At 32.5% G+C, this 16554-nt stretch overlaps 1 protein-coding gene and 1 long non-coding RNA gene across 5 annotated transcripts in view; one reads left to right on the top strand and one right to left on the bottom strand.

Moving 5' to 3' along the window:
• LOC131046355 (serine/arginine-rich SC35-like splicing factor SCL28) overlaps positions 1-16554 on the bottom strand; it is a 121999-nt gene that overhangs the window by 91815 nt on the left and 13630 nt on the right. For all 3 annotated transcript variants that reach the window (XM_059212127.1, XM_057980091.2, XM_059212126.1), the window contains exon 2: positions 8685-8762. In XM_059212127.1, the coding sequence (XP_059068110.1) occupies positions 8685-8762 (78 nt within the window). The remainder of the gene's footprint in view (positions 1-8684; positions 8763-16554) is intronic.
• The window catches only part of LOC131046362 (uncharacterized), a 170948-nt gene that overhangs the window by 150203 nt on the left and 4191 nt on the right, over positions 1-16554 (top strand). The gene's annotated exons all lie outside the window — the stretch shown is intronic.

Raw genomic sequence — 16554 nt, 5'->3', positions numbered from 1 at the left:
TATGAAATGCTTCCAAATATCTCAATTCAATGTCCCCAGTCCTCATGCCCTTAAATAGATGTTGGAGGGTTCACCTTGTGATAGGAAGACTCTAGAACCAAAATTGGAAGAACAAACATTGAGTTATTAGCTTCACATTCACATTTCTACTATCGGGACAAAACTGTTCCTTATAGCAGACTAGTGCTTGTGAGTGCCCAAAATTGAATAGGCCCACATTACAAGTCCAGTGATGATTAACTAATAAGCCTCCAAGACAAAAAACGTAAAACTTTGATATTTGACTAATGTCTCCAAGGTGAGGTTCAACTTGTCAATCTCGTCTTAGGTTCTGCACCTTTGTCGCCCTTGTTTTTAGTATTGATCATCAAAGTAACTTTTGTCTTTTACCCATAGCAATGAATTCACCATTGCATTTGATGAGACATTTCAGCATTTTCTAGATGTCACGATCGTATGCTGTTAGTTGCAACATTATACTGTTCATTGTAGTGAACAAAAAAACATTGGTAAACCAGAAAATTCATGCAGAAGCAGCGAATTCATTTGTTTTGTACATACACATGATTTAGTTTTGAAACACAAGCTTCCCTTGAATTTTATGCTTGTTATTTATCCAATTTAGATCCACCATTGGTGTTTATGATTCGAAAAAAATTGACATTCCAACAAATAGACTACTTTTTGATAATTCATTAGTCCAAAAATGGAAGCAACCATTTTTGCACAACCCACTGTGAAAGCTCCATTGTTTAAGATCAATTATAGTTATAGCCTTTGTTTAGCTTCCATCTAGTCATTACTAGCCATAATTCCGTTCTCTGCATTCCTTATCTAGTATTTAAACACTCCCTTATCTTGATTTGGAGATTGACCTGTTGGCTAAATGCCACAGAGGGAAGAAACTGCTAGATCCTGGAAGTTGAGGTTACAATTGCCAATTAAAACCAGCTTTGTTCTACATTTGCAGCAACTCTAGCTCCAAGTGTGGACTTTTTTTCAATTTACTAGTCCCTATTTACTTTCAGTAGGAGTTCAGAATTGCTTGTAAATATTTAATTTATTAATTTAGGGATTTATAGAGTAGGAAAGGTCAGATTGGATATGCTGTATTTCCTCCAATTACAATAGATGCTCTTTTATCATTTCTTTCTTGTTGCTTCACTAGAAGAAATTTAAAAGAAAACACAGAAAATAAGCTCTGAAAACGTAGTTTTCCAAGGAGAATTCGCCTATAGTACCTTCCTCGGAATTTTTTTAAATATAAGAGGTAACCTATAGCTAAGCTATTAAGAGGCATGGGTTTTCGTCGGTGGATCTAGCTACCCGCACTGAAATCAACAGAAACCTTCACTAATTAATCAAACAAGCTTCGAAGTTTTGATTTGAAAATTTTGTTATTGGTATTCAAGAAGCAATTTAAGATCATTTGTGTTTTTTCAAAGATTGTATTCAAAAGATTGAATGCTTGTTTATTCTTTCTCTTGAAATCAGAAAGAGGAAATTTAGTTTTTTAATTCTATTTAGTGCTTCTATTCTATTTATCACTTCTGTTCACTTTCTATAAAAAATTAGAAACAAAAGCTTTACTTTCTAGCTAGTAATTAGTTGCGTTATTTAATTAATTACAGAAATATAATTAATTCGATACAGTTATTTAATTATTTATTGTTAATTAAATTGTTTGATTAGTTTAATTATTTCATTAACTTAAAATCAAAATCATGAAACAAAATGCATTTAGTTTCATTTAACCTTTGTAATTCGATCGAGTTATTCAATTAGATTAATTTATTCACTCTACTCAAAACACAAAACACTAGAACATAAAATATAAAGGAAACCTCTACATTCAAAACATTCAAACAAGTCTTCCAAACCATCTATGAACATTCATTCACTTCAAGCAACACATACAAACAGTAAAATTATTCAAAACAAATAAATCACTTTAACATTCATTTAAACCAACAACTTGCTCAAATATCTAATGGACCATTTTCCTTTTAATCTCACACGTGTCTCGAGTTACAACCTAATTTGGTGAGAGATATTGGGATTAGTTCCATTGGTTTCCCCTTCTCTTCTCCCCAAACAAGTAGTCATCTTAAAAAAAAACAATCCTTGCCAATATCATGTAGAACATAAAATATAAAGGAAACCTCTACATTCAAAACATTCAAACAAGTCTTCCAACCCATCTATGAACATTCATTCACTTCAAGCAACACATACAAACAGTCAAATTATTCAAAACAAATAAATCACTTTAACATTCATTTAAACCAACAACTTGCTCAAATATCTAATGGACCATTTTCCTTTTAATCTCACATGTGTCTCAAGTTACAACCTAATTTGGTGAGAGATATTGGAATTAGTTCCATTGGTTTCCCCTTCTCTTCTCCCCAAACAAGTAGTCATCTTTAAAAAAAACCAATCCTTGCCAATATCATGTTCTAATGGATTCCAACAATTTTGTGGCCTAGCTAAACAATGCTATTATGGTCAATTATTTGTCATCTCTCACCATGAGAAGAAACAACCAAACCAAAATCCAAGTAACCCCTCCATTAGACCAACCTATAAGGCAACCACAACAATAAACAATCACAACATTAATGTGTTCGTATGTACCAAAAATGGTGTATTTAGTGCCACCCATACATGGAAATCATTAGTTTCAAAACCACACCCTAATGGAAACAACAATTTTATAGTGTTGGTTGTTAGGGTGTGTTTCTTGTCCTCAAACTTTTGAAATGATTTATCTTGCTAATATATCATCTTATATGGATCAATAAGGATCATGTCTCACTTTTGATATAGCCTATTGGTCTCTCAAAAGCTTATTTTGGAATATAGAATATTTTTTCCCTTGAACTCTCAAACTTATATAACCAAATGTTTGGAACAAGATCAAATATGAGCAAGAGGTCAACACACACTCCAGGAATCGTGATGGAGTACATGAACTAGAAGCTTGATCTTTCAAAAGAATAGCACTAGTTCCAAGTTGATCATTGAGAACACATTTGTCATGTTATAGTCAAATAAAGGTTTTGTTTATTTCACATCAATATTTTAACTATCTATGACTTTGTTAGTGGAAATACTAATGAACCAATATGCTTTTAGATTGTTCACTATACCCAACAAAGAAGTATCTAAAGCTTGTAGAATCCAATTTATTCTTTAAGAGTGATCTCCTACAAGTCTTTACACAAACTTCTATTCAACAGATATATAGTCATGTAGATATATTGTCATGTTTGCACATCAACATTTCCTTTTGCACATCATACCTTTTGAATAGGAAACAACTTTTGTTTTTTCTTCTCAGCCAAACATCCCACAAGTATCATGATTTCTTAGATAAATGACAATATGTGAATCATATTGGTTTTGTTTAGTTTTGTTGAATATTGAAGATTACGATCTCTATATCTATCAAGGCACAAAATGTCAATATTGCCCTCCAAAGTTAAGACATGTAGATTAATTGTGATAGGTTCAACTAACTTGGACAAGCCACTTTACTCAATGCTTAGGAAACCATTTTGCCTTGATCCACATCAATCATAATACATTTTTTCCACAAAATTTCACGACGTTAGGATTTATTGTTACTTGATTGATGAATGATAGATTTTTTCTTATATTTATAAAAAACCTAATATTGCTCATTATGAATTTTAATGCATTATTAAGAACAATTTGAACATTCCTCATCTATTCCAGAACCAACAATTGGTTGCATTGTTATTATCTTGGGAAGACTCCAAAAAAGCATCTAGGTCACCAATGAAAGAAGAGGACTTTTTATGATGGTTATCAACACCCACAAGATTTGAAGTCATTCTAGTTTATGTTTTGAAGATAATTCTATCACAATTCCTATAGTAAATGCCAAGTATTTTGTTACTCTTATTGGTTGGCTCATCAAAATTTTTGGTTTCATGCAAAACAAGATTTGTACAGTGAACATGATTAAGCAACCTATGGCTTACAAGAAACTTCTAGACCTTAGCAAAAATCAAACATAGCAAATAACACAATATAAGGGGTTTTCATAGAGTTGTATTTAATAACAACAAAAGATTGGATTGATATCTCAAGTTTAAAATAGAAAATGTAAAAACAAATTGTACATATTGCTAATTTTTGTCTAGTTCCAACTGATTTCTTTTGCTAATTGGCTCTTGACACCTTCAACAACATTTCTGAACAACCCCAGCTAGCATACAAAAAAATTAATCCTTATTGAAATCTTTAATAGTAAACACATTTTGCGAAAATCAACCTTAATGGCAGACCCAATTGGCTTTTTTGATAGGTTGACCCTCCTAAATACTTTAATAGGCCAGCCATCTTAAAAAGCACCCTTGATGTGTTAGCCTTAGCAAAATCTTTCACCAAGTTGGTCATTAAAATGATAGTCTATCTCCCTTTAACAACTTTTTGTTTTCCCTTCCATAGCTATAGTCTATTGGCTTTGACTAGTGTACTCTTTCCCCTTAAATAATGACCCAATTGACCCTACCCTTGGCAAATCTCAATTGGCCTTGTAGATGGTTAGCTCTTTTAAAATAAACAACCAACCTCTTCAATCAGTCAATCCCTTCTTTAATTGGTGGTTGATAGAAATTTTGTCCTTTGATTTGAATCTTTGATAGAAGCAATAGAAATTTCTCTTTTCTACGAGCATACCTTTCTTAGGGCTTCCTTGCTTTGATACCAAATGTTTGAAGATGGATGCAAAGTTTGATAGGATTGGATGGAACACACTTCAATGTGTGGCTTCAATTTATTATTGAATGGGGGATTTTAAAGGTGGTTGTAACTTAATTGTAGGCTAGTTTTTGAACTTAATTAATTTAATGTGATTGTATCATCGATATAAGCAATAATTGCCTTGTATACAAATATTCTTACATATTGCCTAACATTATATTATATCTAGTAGGCAATGTTTTAAAGAGATATTGCTCTCTCTAGGTCATTATGCATTGGTGATTGGAAATGTCATCTACATTAGTTGAAACTATCTTAAGGAGATACAAGATATCTTGTATCGATAGTGGGAAAGAGTAGATTGATGGTTGGAATATGTATTGGAATCCCTTTCATCATATTGGGCCTTTATGTTTTTGTCTCTAGAAATCTCTTCCTTGGCATAGCTATCTTCCAATTTTCCTATCAAGGGCAAATCTTCTTAAAGTGGAGCTTAAAGTGGAGGAATCCACAAGAGTGTCATATTCCCAACAAGTATATAGGGCTTCTATTTTTGGTTTTATTGAAACGATTTTTCATTAAAGTTGAGGAGGATCTATCCTAGTTTTTTAAGGCAGCCTCATGAATTTGAGATGAAGAGAGAGGTCAAATGTCTTTGAGACAACCAACTCTAGTGATTCCTTACACCATAAACTCATTAAGATGTGGTGGAAGAGATTTGAAAGCCACAAGTTCAAACTCAAAGAAGCTAGTAGAAGTCCTTTCCAAGGCAAAGAAACAATGAGATTAGAGCCTAGTCTTAACCAAATCCCTTTATGTTATCAAATTTAGTTGATGCCTCTTTTTGAGACTAGCTAACCTAGAGGAGGTACTAGTCCAATCTTTATGTAATTGTTGAGAAGCCCTTTCAACAATAATTCTCGTCGATCAATTTGAATTGCGTTTTACATCATTGTGGACTCCTAGAATAAAAACTTGAAGCCAAGTTTCTCCACGTTTCTTATTGCTTAAATCAATTTCCTACATGGATGAGATTGTCCTCGCTCTATGTAACCAAGAACACACTCATCTCTTGCCAAATTTTCCACTTGAGAATGGAATAAATGGAGGGATGTGATTTTGAAGCTTCACCACAATCTAGTTCTTGTTGGGTGTATGTGGGTACCTACAAAATTAAGATTATTCCTCCTACTAATAAGACAACCAAATTTCCAATGACAAACTTGCCACACATCCACATCTACCTCTTGAGTTAAGAGCTTTTGGATTCTTAAATAATAATAATGTTTGGCTTTGTGACTTGGAGTTGTCTACATAACACTTGTTCCTTTTCTTGTCACATTAATGACCCTAACATTTTAAGAGAAAATTGTCACGGTTCCTATGGGTATAGAGATGTGACCTACACAATCTTAATGAGGTCATGTGGTTAAAGTTGAGAAACTAAATCGATACCTTCATTTGCTTCCATGTTGTCTCTTTATGCTTTGGAGGGTTACCTTGTTTCGATTAGGAGATTTCTTGCTTTTTGTTTGAGAAGGAATCCAAATGTGGTTGTTGGTTGTTAGTTCTCTTTGGCAACACTTTAGGAGAAATGTCACTCAAGGATCTATTGTCACTCCCACTTTCATTAGAGCTAATGTGTAAGATTGAACTTGTTTTTTTATGTTATAGAGGAACAATGCCAGGTCCTTAAGAAGATAAGAGGATTGTGGTGGCTCGATGGTGTCAACTAAAGGGGAAGTTGCTGCATTCATTTCATATTTTATATGATTTCCTAGCCTAATTGGTGAATGGATTTGTTAGATTAGAGAGGCTTCTCTAGGGGTGTAGAATGGGGATGCCCCCTAAATTAGCTTACGTTGAACCTAAGGCATTAATTTAATAGTTTAAGCAAGTGTGATCCAATTCCATCCATGCATCAGGTTTTCTATAAAATGAGGTCTAGTGTGCCAATCAAGGTTACATTGAGGGGTTTGAGAATCATTTGGAGGGATGATAAAGGATCTAACCAAATGGCTAACCTTATGGTATTAATAGTAGCGAATTGGCAAAGTGGCTTCAAAATCCCAACCAAAGTGGGAGTGACTACATCCTCTTTACCTTCTTAACGGTTTTCCAACCTTAATGTAAAGCGAGTTTGCTTGAGTATATAAGCTTCATAAAGACTTATGTTAAACAATGCTCAAATAAACATTGGACATACCAAAAGGTAAGGGTTGACCTTTACAATATTATGTAAAACCAAATCCTTCAAATGCCAGTACTTTCACTCTATTTTACCACATTTCAAGAATGAAAGGATGTTTATACCATTGTCATAAAACAAAAAAAAGTTTCCTTGTAATGTGCTAGATATCTTTGACCTTTAATGAGCGCATTTACGTCTTTTTTAAATATTAAATAATGAAGTATCTTTAAATGTAGGACAACTAATATTTTGGTTACACAAAACCTCAAACTAGGACCCTCTAAGCATTGTCTATCCATAGGTGTGGCCTTCAACATTGATAATTTTCTAGTCTTTATTTACCCCCGTTTAATAGGTTGTGTCCTTAGTCATGCAATGAGAAATAAAGTTGTAATTTGAATGATGCCATATGAAGGATAGGCATTTGAACATGCATTGGTCGAGAAATAACTCTATTCTCTCATGTCCTCCTCCCAAGACTAGATCAGTGGTCTCCCTAACTCAAAAAGCCTGAGAAAAATCCATCCAAATCAACGGTGGAAGAGTAATAGACCTTTGAAACAAAACCAAATGATGGAAAAATGATGTAATAAACTTAAATGACGAAGTGGGGAAGAATTGTTATGACCTTCACAATGTGCTATATCTAGATATATTTTTAGGCATTACAAGGAGGTATATGGTAGTTCTATTCTTGTGCACGATGGTTTGTTTTAACTTCAACCTTGGCTTTAATTGGTTTCTCCACACGATCATATTCATTTGTAACTTTGAATCTTCTTGAACATGTATGAATCATTTTTTTAAAAAGCCTTGTTTTTGAGTTTCTACAATCGACAATAATTTGGCAAAGCTTTTTTAGAGACTTGCGTGAATGCTTTTTCTTTGACATTTCAAGATAAAATAATGAGGTAAATTGTAGATTGATTTTCCAAACATTAAACATATATCTTTTATGAGCATGTCAAATGTTGATGGTAGCCAACAAAAATTAGCTCTTGGAAAATGGCTATTGGAGATTTCTTATAAATCTATCCTATAAGAATATGTCATTCTTATGAGGAAAAGTCGATCTATACCTCAACCAGTTGTAATTATACAAAAAGTATATGGTATAAAATCTTATCACATGTTAAGCATACACTTAAAACATAGAGGCAAGCATTCTCATTTGCTCTAAGACCTATAGGGCTGTATCATTTATAATAAATTTGACGACCTTTGTTCTTCAGTGAAGTTTGTAGAACTTGCAATTTCTCCATTTTGTTTTTAGTACTTTCATATCTTGATTCTCTTATATTTGTAACAATTTGGGACACCATGTGGAACAAAAAGTGCATAAAGATGATAGGTGTATTGGTCCATCAATATTTAAGATAGTTTATCCACCATCTATATAGAATTTACCTTGTAGTGGATATATAGGAGTATAATATGAGACTTCAACTTGGATCTAAAATCTTTATTCTCACAATGATTGGTAAAAGGTTTTCCTTATTCAGTTGAAAGAATTCAAGTGTCTATTATTCCCAAGCTAATTTCATAAGAATTGGGTTACTTATATTATCGGATCACATAAAGATTGTGAAAGGGGAGAACTTCAATATAGACTTGTTGATGAAGCTTTGATCCTATAAAGTAAAACTCAAATAACATTAGAATATAAGAAGACACCAAATAACCAATACACTTTTTTGGAGATAGAAAATTAAATAGATTTAAAGAAAAAAAATGAGAAACTATGAAGAAGCAAATATACCCTGTATGGTAATTTTTGGGGAGATATACATCATTCACTGGTCCAAAGCTCTCAAAAGGAATGCGAAGATCCTCTGGCCTGTAAAAAGAGAACCATATGTTAATACAACATTTGAAGGTGGTTGCTAGCACAAATATAACTTTAAAAAGTCCCACCCAAAAGTGTTTCATATTCATTAACAATATTAATAAACTAAAACTTGCATGTAATTAATGTAATAAGATTAAACAGGTTTTTACATTGAAAAGTGTAGGTAATTAAATTTTACTGTAATTATCAAAGTTTCATTCTCCAAATTGTTTGTCCTATGGGAAGTGCTTTATGATAAATAAAAACATTGATAGTATCTTTACAAAAGGCATCGTCTAAGCGAAGTATAAAGAACAAAATACAAAGAATGTTTTTGGGATGTGCAAAGGTAACATTTGTCCTATATATTTTACTTTAAAACCATTGAAGCGAGACCTTGTTGGCATTTCAAAATTGATGTTACCGATGACATAAACCTAATGACTATAAGAAAACACTCTCATTCCTAGTTTTTTAATGGATCAATTAAATCTTAACTATGAAGGTCATTTGATTTTGAAGATCTTATCTCTAAAAGAGGAGGTAGATTTCTTTATCTTTTCTCTTCTTCCATTATTTAAATGTTTCTTGTTGCAATGCTATATGTTTTTATATGTCCAAGAAGCTGGAAATTTTCACATCATTCACTCTTCTAATGGTGGCTTCAGTATTTTCAATGGAAATCATTTTAAAACTCATGCAGACTTTTGTCCTAGTACCTAGTTGTGGGTGTGTCAATCCAATGATTCTTATCCATAATATTACCATACCATATAGCTATATGTTTCCACCTCTTTGTCAACAAGACTTCATCACCAGTTGATAACTAAGTGTCTACGTGTCTACAATGTTGGGTTGTTGAGCAATCTATCTGAGAAAGTTATCATATTATGACATTCAACACTACCTATATAGAAATGTTAGTGGTCCACCTTTTGGATTTCTAACGTGATTCTAAAATAATTTGAATTGGTTGGGCTTTTCTTAGGTTCACCACAAAACATAATTTAAGACGAGGAATTCTTCAAATGAGGATCTTCTGATTGAACTTCAAAATCCTTGATTAGAAGTTGTATTGTGGAATCTATTACCCTTAGCTTAGTTTTTAAGAAGAAAAAATAGTAGTTGAGATTCAATCTTGGGGGCATCCCCTTTAAATGTTCCTCCAATTTCAACCCTTTTTTCTTCTTCATGGCTTTGCCTATTGTAGTTGAAATAAATGTTCTTACCATATTTATGAACTTTAAACATTAAATATATTTTGTTGTAATTGATTCCTTCCCACATTGTACCAATTAAACTTGTTCTCATGGTACTGAATCTATTTAACACACTATTTTAAAGTTGGATCCTCTTGTGCTACCTACAATGTATGTTTTCTTTATGAACCAAGCCTCTAAATATTGGCATGAAGAGTGTGGTTGAAAAGCAGTTCATAAAATTCTTAATAAACAAGCACTTTCTCATCATCATATGTAGCTTTGAACAATATGTAAGATTTCATAAAAAACATTCTTTATAAGGAGCTTTATTTTATTACCTCATTTTTGGCATGTAATATGTTTCCTTCATATATGATTTAGCAACTCATCACACTCAAGTAATATCTCTAATAATATTTTTTCTATAATTTTCTTCAAAGTGTCTTATGTTAAGTGTTTTAAAGTACATCATGTTATCCAATTCCAAAATTATATGTTTCATTCAAATCAAAATCCTCAATAACAACCAAACTTATTATCCAACCCTCTCCCCCCACCCCTCAGTTGCATTTGCAACAACAACTACTACAAAATTAGTATAGGGCATCACTTTATTCATTGTGCCCATATTTTCACAAAAAATGTTTTTGCATTCTTACGAGCAATACCAATGTGATGCTATAAATTTCTAGTTTTCCTATGATATTACCATAGTTGCATGGGTACTCGTACCGGAGACTCGGATGCGTATCTTGCACTAGAAACTTGGTTCGAAACGTCTCCATAGAGAGGAGACTTCCCACTAACGTATTCGCCCATCTCCCATCGTCTCCAAGCCAAACAAAAAAAAAAACCCTAAAATGTTTAAAAAACAAAACAAAACATAGGCAACAAAATAATGAAAATGCAGTACAAACGGAAAAAAAACAACGCTAAAAACAAATGCAAGTCACAAGGATTTCATAAAACGTTGCAACAACCATTACTAAATTATTATATTATATTTAATGTTCAATGTCATTATATTTTCAGAATTTCTATAAATTATTCAATTATATTTAAAAGAAATTAGCATCTCCAAGTACCCACGTCTTCTATTTTGAAAAAATAGTCGTAATCTAATGATGAAAACCAACACATCATAATCTAAAGGTTATGCTTAGCATCATTTTTAATATCACATGAAGACTTACTCTATGGTGTTTTTATATTCGTCATTATTGGTAAATCTTTGCTTGCAATTTTGGCAATTTTGCTTAATCAATTTGAATTATATATGTTTAATTGCATGTTGTAAACAAAAATAATAATCAAATTTGATTCAACTATATAATGCGGGTATCTTTATTAGATTGTGAAATGGATTCTTGCAATCTATCTTAATTGAATTATCATAATTGAAAAGAAATAAAATAGTTGATGTAATGTCCAATTTGATGCCAAGTCTCAATCAAAGCTTTTAAAACCATTTGCTTGTTCACAAATTGCACCTTTATGTTTTTTACTAACAAGAACCTACATCCGAATTTTCATGATTAATAAGGATTGTAGCAAGTGAATAAAACAATAAGAAAATTTCCCATCATAACACTATCCAACATGCAACTGGAAACAAAATTATATATATAAAGGATTCAAGAATCTCGTATCATTCTCCATGCCAAATTATAATGAATAGCAAGGTGCATTAAGTAGAAGTTTAGGTCCTTTTCCTTTTGTTATTTTTTATGGCAAATGTATGATAACATCGACATTCGAGTTGCTTCATCCAACTTATATATTTTGAATGAGTCATTAATAGCATCATTCTTGTAGTGTCATTTTTGGGAACAAGTAACCTAATTTTTGAGTCAATCTCTTGACCATATTTTATGAGTTGTTGTTCCCAAGAACCCATCTCTCATGAGCATGAATGGTTCATTTGGCACTAATCCATCTAGGTCATACTCATTGGAGTGAAGAATCAAGAGTTCCCAACATGTCACCCATCTTACTACAACTCTCACATGCAATCAAGAATGAAATTTTATATACAATTATCTCATTGACCATATTTTATGAGTTGTTGTTCCCAAGAACCCATCTCTCATGAGCATGAATGGTTCATTTGGCACTAATCCATCTAGGTCATACGCATTGGAGTGAAGAATCAAGAGTTCCCAACATGTCACCCATCTTACTACAACTCTCACATGCAATCGAGAATGGAATTTTATATACAATTAGGGCCACTTAGCTTGCTACCCCATTTGTTAAGACTTCTAACACATATTTTGTTTAAAGAATTGTTCTATTTGAAACTCCCAATATCTTTCATTATCAATGTTTTATGTTCTTGCAATGTACCATTATGCAAGGTGGCTTCATAAGAAGCACACAAGCTTGAATTATTTAGTTGGCACTCATTTCATATAGGTGCTACTCATAAGCATGAGGCCATTTTTTAAAAATTTCATAGTACTTTACCATTTAGGTTACAATATATAAACCATTAGACCAAAAGATCTATGTAACCCGAGGACGCATCCCTGGCCTGAAAACCCTTGTCCCAGTCCCGAGGACTTAGGGACAGCCAGGGGACGTTTACCCTATCCCCAAATTGCCAAGAATTTAGAGGGGACGTCCTTGACCCGAAATGGGGGGACGTCTGCCCTAGTTGTGGGGACATCCGTACGTCCCGGGGACGGGAAGACGTCCCCCACATCTAAGACTATTAAAAAATATTAAAAAAATTAAAAATGTCGTATTTTCAATTTATTTTTTTAATTTTCTAATATGGCCCCTATCAATTCAAATTGTTATTAAGAAAAATTAAAAGGCAACATTAATTAAATTTTAAATTTATTAATTTTTAATTCATATCAAACGTTTAAAATTAATTCATATTATAAATAGAAAATATTAAATTGTTAAATTAATTGTTAAACATTTAAAAATTTAAAATTAATAAATTATAAATTATAAATAGGAAATCAAAATAATAAAATATTAATTGATTAGTAGTATTTTGATTTTCATATCGTAATTGACAATGAAACTATATGGCAGCAGTGTAGCCTTTGGGAATTTTGACATTTTGTATGTTATTTCTTTAATATCTATTATGATATGCACATGGACAATGTGAATGAATTGAAATTCTGAATTATGAATGCATAATTGCATATCAAGTATTGACAATGTTGTATGTTCAGAATTTAGATTCTAAAATGTTTTCATAGTATCATACACATGTTTTATCCATGTTTTCATATGAATATAATGTATATATGCATGCTTTATCCATGTTTTTTTTCATACAAACATTTAGAATTTTCCTATATATTTTAAAATTTCTCTATATTTTATATAATAGTCCCCTTTGTCGTTCCCCCACCATCCCCGTCCCAGAAACTCGGGGTAACATAGCAAAAGATTGATTGCAAGGAAAAACCCAAAAACACTTAAAAATCCAATGCCAAAGAGCACTTGAAGTTTGGAACAACATTAAAAGCAAAGACTATACACTAATCTTAAGCATTGTTGCTACTTTAGCGTTTACATTTATATGATTTAAAATAATGATTGGAATTATTGGGTTCTTAAAACAAATACTAAGTAGCATTTCTATCTTCATTATCAAGTGCTCCAACACTTACAAGTACAACAAAGACGTAAGTATTGGGAAAAACATCTATTTTTTTATGTTGGGCAATGGAATATCTGAAGAAGTGGTAGAATTATTTTCGTCGTTATCAACAATAAAATCTATGTTAGCATATCAATGAATATGTTTTTATTCTTGGATATCTTCATGATTCTTGCTTTCATCATTTAGAACTCTACAATAACTCTCTACATTTAGGCACCATTTTGCAAGTTCATGAAGTATGATTTCACCATTATCTAATAGTCTATAAAATTATCCTCTAATATGTTCATAGTAAACATAATTTGCAAAATAATGAAAAAGAAGGTACCTTCTCTTGCCTTGAAATACTATCATTTCTAGCTCTCCATAAGTAGCATAAGATTTTAGTAAATAGGGTGAAACAAAATCTATTTCTCTTTGTCAAAGCATTTGACAAAACAAAAAAAATCACAAGTTATACATCTTTATGATTCCGCCATATATTTCTATATAATCCTTTTTAAAATTAATAACCATCTAAAACAAGACTTCTTAGGTTCTAGCTAGAAGTACTTCATATCTTAAAACATGTTTCCTTTACTATACAAGTTATGTTTCTACAATGTAGTTAGTACATTAAAAAATTGGGTATCTGTAAGCATACAATATATTCCTTTGATTTTTACCGTAACGAGTGAAGAACCAGCTCTACATTTCAAGTTACCAAGATTATTTTTATTGAAGCTTGGCTGAATAGGGTACTTTAATGTCATATAGAGCTTTGAAGTACATAAGTTAATCATCAATAAGTTACTTAGCTCACCTATTACTTAATTGCACTTCAGCTAAATTTATGCTCTATTATTAGATTGAGCTAATTTTAGATCATGTTATCTCATAATGAAGGACACTTATCATGATCTAACTTAATCCTCATCCAAGGTTTCTTTTACTCAATATCAAATTCTCTTGTGGATCAATCTCTTACAAGGTTGGAAGTTACACAATTATGGCTTTTTCTCGAGTTCACTATCAACTACAACATGGTATCAAAGAACCATATTTGTGACTTGACTTTAAAAGACTTGACCTTGGGGAAAAACAATTCATCCTAAAGCAAAATAGGTATCACCATTAGATCTAGAATGACCAACACCCTAAGAATGCCTACTTAAAAGCTAAAATACGAGCATTAAAAATAATTTAGGGTTGTAGAAATCTCATGGGGGAATTTGTACGACTATACACTTGTCAAATGACTTGTGTAGGCCTTGCATCAAATTGTTGGATAGGGTTACTTATTTATTTTCTATTTTTTAATACACATTTTAACAAAAAAAAAAGCAAAAAATGCTTTTTATAGCATTGGGTGTAGGCTTCATGTAAACACTTTAATGCATCCGCAACATGGATTTCAAAGTGGCAACATTTTATCTATCCTAGCTAACGACCTTTCTTTACCATCAACAACCCAACATGTCATTCGACCACTCCTGACAATCAAAAACTAGGTGGTGGTGTGCAAACCTAGTTGGCAACCTCCTTTTTGGCATAAAACAATATTTCCTGGGGAGCACGAATTTTGCGACGAATGATATATCTTAGGGAATCTTCAAAGACATCAACACCTCCAAATCGAAAAATATTTCGTTAATATTTTGGTCATTGATCTTTTTTTCGATGAGGGAATATTCTTGTGCCAAAAGAATATTCCTATTTACATCATCATGACATCATAGTGACAGAGGTGTATGAAGGGCTCTCCTAGCCCCCATTTGGCCCTAGCTCACAACATTTTGCTAGTAATTCCAATTTTCACAATTCTTGTGGTATTGAAAAGATATTTTAGGTCCATTCAAATTTATCTATGCACTTTTTCCATAATTTGCCCAAAACATCCAAGTAACTAATAGGAATGTGAAATCATGAAAAAATGAATAAAATTTACCTAGGGCTAATTTATCTATGCACTTTTTTACATGCATCAAGGTATTGGTCTCTATTTTTTTCATTTTGAAGAAGTATCGTAGGGCTTTTTGTTCATCCTTATGTGGTCATCATGGGACAAAGATTAAGATGAGTTTTGGTGAAACATCTTGACACATCTCACGTGATATGATCCTTTGCCTTATATGTATGGGGTAATATCATTGATCATGTTGCCTGGTTGATTTGTTTTAGTGTTGATTGTGAAACTATGTGTGTTGTATCAAACATTGATTGTCCCCACACACTTTGGACCAAACTTTGGAGATCCTTATATCTCTCCATTCCCAAAGGATCTTACTACATATTATCTCATTCTCATTGATGATGCAAATCGCATACCTTTTGATGATGCTACCTGAGGAGCTTGAGTATATCATAGCTTTTGCATGTTTCGATAGTTCAAAGGCTCGTCTCCTTGTTCCTACGTACATTGAGATCCAATCTCCATCTTTTGTTGCTTCTTATCAGCTTGACATTACCACATCCATGGCCCCTTTTGGTTCAATGCAGTAGGACATCCATCATCTTCAAGACATAGCTACTTGGGATTGGCATCTTGCAAACATATCATCCTTGTTTGTGGAGTCACAAATTGCATATTTGTAGGATTACCTTGAGGACATTCATCTCCTTTTTGTTGATAACCCACCATCACAGTCTTTGGGTCTTGTTCTACATCACTCTTTTGAGGATTCTAGATTGACATCATCTCATTTTGCGATGTGGATGAGCAAGTTTTAGAGAACACATCATCATGGTTTGAATTATCCATTCGTCTAGTTTGTGGGAATGGTTTCTTCAATCACAAGTGGACTTTTTTCTTCCTAAGGGGAGAAATGTTGCTTGCAGGCAATGAATCATGTTCTCTTCGAAGGAATTCATCATTGGCATACGAGTTACTTCATTATGGGGGACGGTTCATATCCTCATTTTCTCTCTTTTTGGGAGGCATCTATTACTTTTGTGACAAAAGTAGTCCTTGGGGTCATTTTGAGTCCTA

This window comes from Cryptomeria japonica, chromosome 10, assembly GCF_030272615.1.
Source record: "Cryptomeria japonica chromosome 10, Sugi_1.0, whole genome shotgun sequence".
Taxonomy (NCBI): Eukaryota; Viridiplantae; Streptophyta; class Pinopsida; order Cupressales; family Cupressaceae; genus Cryptomeria; species Cryptomeria japonica.
This window is presented reverse-complemented; position numbering and strand designations above follow the sequence as displayed.